The 8,790-nt window shown below is 39.2% G+C and overlaps 1 protein-coding gene across 1 annotated transcript; it reads left to right on the top strand.

The window, feature by feature from the left end:
• Positions 1 to 379: 379 nt before the first annotated feature.
• On the top strand, positions 380 to 7,458 carry LOC120993352 (gastricsin-like). Its single transcript, XM_040421878.1, has 9 exons — positions 380 to 435; positions 1,477 to 1,612; positions 1,726 to 1,843; positions 3,134 to 3,252; positions 4,210 to 4,409; positions 4,513 to 4,635; positions 4,780 to 4,927; positions 7,112 to 7,210; positions 7,306 to 7,458. The coding sequence occupies exons 1-9, from the start codon at positions 380 to 382 to the stop codon at positions 7,456 to 7,458; spliced, it is 1,152 nt and encodes a 383-aa protein (XP_040277812.1).
• Positions 7,459 to 8,790: the final 1,332 nt, after the last annotated feature.

The raw sequence follows: 8,790 nt of genomic DNA, 5'->3' as shown, positions 1-8,790 counted from the left end.
TTCGTCCTCCAGCAGAAAAACTGCAAAGTTCGTAACTAACCCTGTTTGTTACAGAATGGTTCGCTTATCTTTAGTTCAAAGGAATATTCAAGATAGTTCCCTCAACCCTTGGCTCATGTATAAAGTGGCTTATACACATTTTTTATACTTTTACTTATAATGACCCTGCATAAAAGTTAAAGTCAAACATAATATGCAAACCTGAAAGCTTGTAATCTAACATTTATAGAGATACAGTAGTTTTAAGGGCCTAAAATGTTTGATAAAGGAAACAATGAATTTGACATTTTGATAAAACATTTTTTTGATAAGATAGTAGGCGTGTATATAAAGTAGTGGTAGGCGTGCAGACAACACAACTGGAAAATTACCCTTCAACATGAAGTGTCTAATTCTTGCTTTCATTTGCCTCCACCTCTCAGAGGGGATTGTTAAGTAAGTACATGTTGTTTAATATTAAATATGAAATAAAGTTCTATTTATATTTAATATTAACTTATAATTTCCTGACACCTATGTAGTTTTACTAGAATTTGTGAGCTTTATTTGTTTTGGTAAATGTACACACAAATGAGAAACTGAGAACTGAGAAAGTATAGCCATATACTGTGTATCTTAGTGCTTTTCTATAGTTTTTCTTCTGTAGATCAATCCTTTACTATGAATTTTATGGCAAAAATACATTGCTCCAAGTTGATAGGATAATTATGCATCACAATAAGACAATGCTTCACTAATTGTTCAGATTTTTTTCAATACCTTTTCTCTTTACCTGACAAATAATCTGATAAGATATTTGGTAAATTTTGAGACAATATATTGCCATACAGCAGCAGTAATACCCAATATTGTAAGTGCAAATATGCAAGCTATGAGATCACTGAATTATTAAACAAGGCCAATGTTACTAACTCAACTGGGCTTAATAATATGTTTCACTTAGCTATCTGTTGCTTCACTCTGGAGAAAAGTATTTTTAAACCATATGCCAATGAGCTATTAAATGCACCAAGGGCGAGCCTAAGCCACTCTGTGCACCCTTGATCATCCACCTTCCTCTGGAAACCCCTGTCTCTCCTTCTTGATGGTCAGTGCCTGGTTCATACATAGTCATCTCGTCTGGCTTTGTCAAGAAGGAGAGCAAAGGGCTTACAGAGAAAGTAATAGGAACAAGAGTGCACAGAATGACATGCCTGCCTTTGGTGCACTTAATTGCTCATTTGCATATTGATTAATAGTACTGTTTCTCCAATTAATTGCCATACAACTAAAAATATAAAACAACTAGGTAATATGTATTAATTTACATATGTTTGTCCCATTTTTTTCATATTTAAAGCAATGGATCAGTAGTTTTCTAATACCTTTTCCACAGTGCTAGTATGAACATCAGTCTTTATCACAACTAAGAAATACATAGAAATATATATGTATCTGAAGAACTCTCCTATAATAACGGTTTAATTTTCATTTTAGAGTCCCCCTGAAGAGGTTCAAGTCCATGAGAGAGGTGATGAGCGAGCATGGTATCAAAGCCCCAAGAGCTGATCCAGCTTCAAAGTATTACAACCAGTTTGCCACTGCTTATGAGCCTTTGGCAAACTACATGGACGTGAGTACTTAGGACTGAACATTAATTACTTAACATAATTAGTCTTATAGATGGCAAGATTAAAACAAATAACTCACTTAGTCAATATGTTTGTTTGTTTTCTTTGTGGATAGATGTCATACTATGGAGAAATCAGCATTGGTACACCACCTCAGAACTTCCTGGTTCTGTTTGACACTGGATCCTCTAACTTGTGGGTAGCCTCAACCTATTGTCAGAGCCAGGCATGCAGTAAGTAACTGTAGATTGAGTTACAGGGTTATCCTGGAAAAGATAATGATGACTTATCTTCAGGATAGGTCATTATCAGATCAGTGCTGGTCTAAAGGCTGTATTACACAGCCCGATGTGGCAGATGATTGTTGGGAGGGAAGCATTCCCTCCCGGCAATCGCCTGCTCGCTAGCAGAGACCACTGCTATTACATGCAGCAATCTCTGCAGCAGCATGGGGAGGAGCAATCGCTATGCCATCGCTCGTCCCCATACTGTATAGTGGTTCGCCGGTGGCAGATTATTATTAGACCCCACGATCTGCTGCCTGCAAACGATAATTTTTTTAACATGTCAAAATATTTGGATTGTCTGATCAACGAGCATTTGTTAGTTCATCAGGCATTTGGCGTTAGTATTACACTGAAATTTTTTGTGAACATTCGTTAGCGTTTTTCTGTTAAAAATTGGGCAGTATAATATACAGTCTTTAGTCCTGGCACCCCCACCAATCAGCTGTTTCAAGGAGTCGCTGATCTCTGGTGAACGATGGTGGCTCCTGGCAGCTATCCAATGACAGCGCTGTACATAGTCTAGTGGCAGTGCTTGGTATTGCAGCTCAGCCCCATTGACTTGAATAGGGCTGAGCTGCAACTAGGCCACATGACCTATATACAGTGTTGTCACTGGCTAGGAAGAAGCTAGATCTGATACTGATGACCTATCCTGAGGATAAATCATAAATATATTTTCCTATGTAACCCCTTTAAAAAAATCAAAGTACAATAATCGAGGCCTTTTTATTTTTAAATTACTACTTTTTATAATGAATCCAGTGCCTGGAACAATAGTTCTAGCAATACATAAGTTCATGCACTTGAATTGTTATCTGGAAAGCAAATTTCTCTCAGTTGTCTCTGGTGTTTTGATAGCTAGCAAACAAGAAAATCCAGCTACACTTAGAGTAAGTCCCCTTTCATTAGTGGTGGTTTCCATTTTGTGGCTATGGTAGTTTACTGTTTGTCAGCATCAGGGACAGCATTGTTAGTCAATTCAACTTCAATTCAAAATTATCAATAGTTTATCATTTACAAGAGCTTAAGGCTTGCACTGGCTATAAGGAAGAGGTATAGTTAGCTGATAAATACATTCCAGACTTCTCTATGGTATTTTACAGATATGTGGAACATAATACTTTATAAAGTGAATAATATTTTGTCAGTTTTGACAGATAAGCATGCTTTAGCAATGCCTAAATATTGTTCATTTATGAAACAGGACCAATAGTCTACCTGTTATTATTTTTCCAGCCAATCATCCTCTGTTCAACCCAAGCCAGTCCTCCACCTATTCCTCAAACAACCAGCAATTTTCTCTGCAGTACGGAACTGGAAGCTTGACTGGAATCCTGGGATATGACACTGTCACCGTATGTCACACTTCCATTTAGATTTTTACTGTAGCAAAAAAATAAATATATATTCTAAGTTATAGTAGTTGATATGGAAATTGTCCACAATACACATAAAATTCTGACTGCAGACAATGGAGGGGGGCATTTATATAGCAAAGTTGTAGGCCAGTTGCAAATTTAAAAGTTGCAAATCTTTGTGAAAGCAGCATTTGTGCACACATTTTTTATTTTATTTTACAACACTCATTGCACTTTTAAAGAAGTAGACAACACATGTATTATCATTTCTGCCCGAATTGCTTGGATGTTATTATACTCTACTTCACTAAATGGATTGGTGTCCCATGGCTACATTCTATAGAAGTGATGGCGAACCTTTTACAGACAGAGTGCCAAAACTGTAACCCAAAACCCACATATTTATCGAAAAGTGCCAACACTGCAATTTAACCTAAATACTACAGTCCAATATAGTATACTATATCTATACTATTACTTTATAATTTAGCTATAATAGCCTGCCTACATTCAATGTGCTGCCCCGTGCCGTTCATAGCGCACCCTGCACTGATGAATGGCAGAAAAAGTCTAAGGCATATTGAAATACTATAAACTTTTTTCAGGGTGCGGGTGCCCACAAAGAGGGCTCTGAGTGCCGCCTCTGGCACCTGTGCCATAGGTTCGTCACCACTGTTCTATAGTGACAGTATGTACCCAGCCATAGGGATGGAAAAGCTACTCTAGCTGGGTGTAATATCTGCAGACTGTCAGCTGGGTACCTGTGACTACCACAGTCCCAACTGTGAGTAAATATATTTTGGTCTTCTGAAGTATGGGGACACCCTCTCTTTATGAACCTTAAAATTTCTAAATATATCAAACATACATCTAATGTTCCAACTTCTAACAAAGTTACTTTTTTTTCTACCAGTTGATAAATATTCTCACTTTAAATTGTTTGGTTATTTATAGATCCAAAATATAGCTATTTCTCAGCAAGAGTTTGGATCGAGTGTGACTGAGCCTGGAACCAACTTTGTGTACGCTCAGTTTGATGGAATCCTGGGTCTGGCTTATCCATCAATTGCCGTGGGAGGAGCCACCACTGTGATGCAGGGAATGATCCAACAGAATCTCATTAATCAACCTGTGTTTGGTTTCTATCTTAGTGGGTAAGATTGTAGGTTTTGCAAAAAAAATAAAAAATTCTCTGTTACATTGTGATGTAATATGTAAAATTTAAAAACATTTATCTCCATCACCTTCTATTTGCAGACAGGAGAACACTCAGAGTGGTGGAGAAGTAGCTTTTGGGGGGGTTGATCAAAACCTTTACTCAGGACAAATCTACTGGACTCCTGTCACCTCTGAAACTTACTGGCAAATTGGAATCCAAGGGTAGGAACTCAAGCATTAAAATTGATATAAAAATGTGCTTTACACTCTCCAATACAACACGTGGCTGTAAACCATCTTTATAATACTTTACATTGTTATTTTTAGCATTGCTACTGATTTAATGGCTGAATGTTTGCCCTTTAGGTTCTCCATCAATGGACAAGCTACTGGATGGTGTAGCCAAGGATGCCAGGGTATAGTAGACACTGGAACTTCTCTGCTGACTGCTCCTCAAGGAATCTTCTCCAACCTCATGCAATACATTGGTGCACAACAAGATCAGAGTGGAAATGTAAGATAAAATGACTGTCTATACTTTGACCCTGTACCTCACAGTCAGCAGACACATTCCAGCCAATCAGCAGCAGACCCTCCCTCCCAGACCCTCCCACCTCCTGGACAGCATCCATTTTAGATTCATTCGGAATCTGCATTCTCAGTGAGAGGAGGGACAGTGCTGCTGCTGCTGATTCAATAGGGAAAGTGTTAGCAAAGGCAGTGTTCTGTGTCCACAGACTCATCTGCTGTAAGGACAGCGTCCTGACAGCACCCCAAAAAGCCCTGGTACATCAGTCTGCTTATATATATATATATATATATATATATATATTGTAGTTGCCTGCCCGTGTGTGAGAGGCTGCAGGCTCAGTCACAGACAGTACTGTGTGCACACCATTCATACAGGGTGTGACAGAAAATACCTCGCAGATAAAAAAAAATTATATTTAATCTTTTTCTGTGATATAATCACAGTTGCAAGCCAGTGTGTGTCAGGCCCACACAGACTGTACTGTGCCCACTGCCCACCACTTATATAGGGTGGCACAGTAACTTGCACGCATAGTAACACTTATCTAATAAAAAATGACAGGCAGAGGCAGGCCACCCCGCAGGGGGCGTCGTCGTCGTGGTGCTGTGATTTCCACTGGCCCTGGAATAATGCCCAGTGTTCAGAGGCCTTGTACCCTGAACCCAAAAAATTCTGAGAAAATAGTTGAGTGGCTTACACAGGACACCCAATCTTCAACAGCTTCCGCTAAGAACCTTGATGCACCATCCTCCTCCAGCTCAGCTTTGGTCACCTGCTCTCAAGTTACCACTCTCCCGCCCACCGCCACCACAACCACTACCACCACAGCCGCTTCACTTGATCCCTCAGAGGAGTTATTTACACATCATTTGGATGAAATTAGTGATGCGCAACCATTATTGCCAGAGGATGGAGATAACAGGGATATGTCTCAGTCAGGCAGCATTACACACATGGACGTACAGTGTGATGATGATGATGATGATGTTGTACCCGCTGCTGCTTCCTTTGCTGAGGTGTCAGATACGGGCAGGCAACAAGTGAACAGGGATTAAACTGATAGGAATAGTACTAGTTAAGACACCACTCATATAGGGTGTCACAGCACATTGCTCCGTGCACGCGCAGTGCCCCAACTTGGGAGTAAGAGGACCGACCAAGCTGCTTTTTCCATCTCCCGGTTCCTAAAATCAATTCAGTTTGGTGTATCAGAGTTTGGTCTGTCACTGTGAAGGCAGTCGAAGGTACCCGGCCTAAATTTTTTTTTACAAAAGGCAATCCCACCCTTATATGGGACGTAACAGGGATTAAACTGATGAGAATAGTACTACAGAAAATACCACTCATATCGGGTGTGACAGTAAATTGCACGGTGCAGACGCAGTGACCGTGGCGTGGATTCAAACAAAGGGGAGGGAGCCAGCGTTTTTTTAACCATCTCCCCGTTCGAAAAATCTATTCAATTCACCTTTCGGGGACCCCTGGTGTTGTACGTGGCTGGATGGAGGAAGAAACCTTCAATGACATCGACGGGACATGGCTAGCTTGGTATCCAACCTTGTGCAAATGGGAAGTTTGCGGTTGGGCAAATGGACTGTTTGCGGTTGTTTGCGGTGCATTAAAAGGGGAGTTTGGTCTGTCAATGCCTGTGAAGCGGGCGTAACCCTTACACTACCTGATCGATACAACATCATACCTGATCGTATACACACACTGGATGTTTTAAACCACGTTGTTCAAAAAAAATTTGGATTGTTAGGTGATTTATGCCCTTTATGGATTAAAATCCAACTCTGCGTCAACTATGTAATTTTCCATGGGAGTTTTGCCATGGATCCCCATCCGGCATGCCACAGTCCAGGTGTTAGTCCCCTTGAAACAACTTTTCCATCACTACTGTGGCTAGAAAGAGTCCCTGTGGGTTTTAAAATTCACCTGCCTATTGAAGTCTATGGCGGTTCGCCCGTTCGCAAACATTTGCCGAAATCCACGTTCGCCGTTCGCGAACGGAAAATTTTATGTTTGTGACATCTCTACTTCACAAATGTGCAAATATGCTCACATTTACATTTTCTTCTAATGGAGATAATATTTATTACATGGGTAGAAATTTCTGTTGAAATGGATCACCCTAAATTGCTATAATAATTGTATTTTCTCTTGCAGTATGCCGTGAGCTGCAGTTCCATACAGAACCTCCCCACAATTAGCTTCACCATTAGTGGAACTTCTTTTCCACTTCCACCATCTGCTTACGTTCTTCAGGTAGTCTTCTTTCGGAAAAATAAAATTTTTGTGTAATGTGCCAAAAAACAAGTAATATTATTAATATTATGTTTTGTTATATTTTATCTATTTAGAACAATGGATACTGCACCATTGGTATTATGCCAACTTACCTGCCTTCTCAGAATGGGCAGCCACTATGGATTCTTGGTGATGTCTTCCTCAGGCAGTACTACTCTGTATATGATCTGGGCAACAATCAAGTTGGTTTTGCTGCTGCTGCATAAACATTCTGCCCTACATCTTATCAATGTGCATGATTTACCTAGTAAAACACCTGTAAAAACCATTATGCAGAATTGGTACATGTTTAAATTGTTTGAAGTGCCATTAATAAAAATACAGACATCAAGTCATTGCATCTAGCGTGTTTTAAATGGTTTTCATATCCCTGAATATCTATACTTATGACCTATTCTTAGAATCTATCATCACTCCCAGACTGGGGACAGACCTGGTGCTCTGGCAGAGATATATTGACGATATATTCTTTGTCTGGCAGACAGGCCAACAAAATCTGGATTAATTTTTAATGGATATTAATAATAATAATTTTAACTTAAAATTTACCTCCATGACTAGCCAAATGAAAATTTAGTTTTTAGATTTACAGATTCAGATAGAGGATACAAAAATGAAATGTAGTACTTTTGTTAAACCTACAGCTCGTAATAGTTTCATACTGTATAATAGTTGTCATCTTCCAAAAAGGCTCCTCAATATTCCTCAAGGACAGTTTAGAAGGATAAAAAGAAATTGTACAACAGATCAACAATTTGAGGAGGAAGCAACCAAAATGAAACAACAATTCCTAGTAAAGAAGTACCCTCTAAAAGTGCTAGATGAAACTATTGATAAGGTCCGTAATATGGACAGGAGCTCTTTCTTTGATGACAATACTTTACTCCAAAAAGGGAAAGGGGATGAACAGATTAGGATGATCTTGCCATATAATGAGCAATATGGAAAGATTCGCAAGATCATCAAGAAATACTGGCATATGGTCCGGAAGGACAAAATCATTGGGAGCATGATGCCAGAATTTCCACTTGTATCATTCACAAAAGCTCCAAATTTGGGCTTTAAAATAGCGCCAACAGTCAAACCTAAAAAAGGAGCCCAAACGTTACAAAAATGGGCCGACATCAAAGGTTTTTTTAGGTGTGGACAATGTAATAATTGTAAATCAACATCCTTCCCTAAAAAAACAATGGAGATTGTCTCGACCTCAAACGGATTTAGACACAAGATTAAAGAGTTTTTGTCCTGTAATACAAGTGACGTTATATATGTCATTGAATGTCCCTGTAAATTACAATATATCAGGAGAACAAAGAGATTACTTAAGAAAAGGATAGCGGAACATATTAGTAAAATCAAAAAGGGCTTCGAAAATCACTCCCTCTCAAGCCATTTTAAAGATGTACATCATCAGGATCCCTCAGGCCTTAAGTTTGCAGCCCTTGAAAAGATACAGAGAGATTGGAGAGGAGGCGATTACATAGCCAAGATGTCAAGAGCAGAAACTCAAAAAAAATTTGAATTTGACACATTACTCC

The sequence above is a fragment of the Bufo bufo genome, chromosome 3, assembly GCF_905171765.1.
Source record: "Bufo bufo chromosome 3, aBufBuf1.1, whole genome shotgun sequence".
NCBI lineage: Eukaryota > Metazoa > Chordata > Amphibia > Anura > Bufonidae > Bufo > Bufo bufo.
Note: the sequence above shows the minus strand (reverse complement) of the source record. Positions and strands in the feature narration are given on the sequence as shown.

What these genes read in the sequence shown, in the direction of transcription:
- LOC120993352 (XM_040421878.1), top strand. Translation starts at nt 380, where the DNA reads ATGAAGTGTCTAATTCTTGCTTTCATTTGCCTCCACCTCTCAGAGGGG. An exon ending in CTCTCAGAGGGGATTGTTAA is followed by an intron (nt 436 to 1,476) that starts GTAAGTACATGT and finishes TTTTCATTTTAG; the next exon opens with AGTCCCCCTGAAGAGGTTCA. An exon ending in TGGGATATGACACTGTCACC is followed by an intron (nt 3,253 to 4,209) that starts GTATGTCACACT and finishes GGTTATTTATAG; the next exon opens with ATCCAAAATATAGCTATTTC.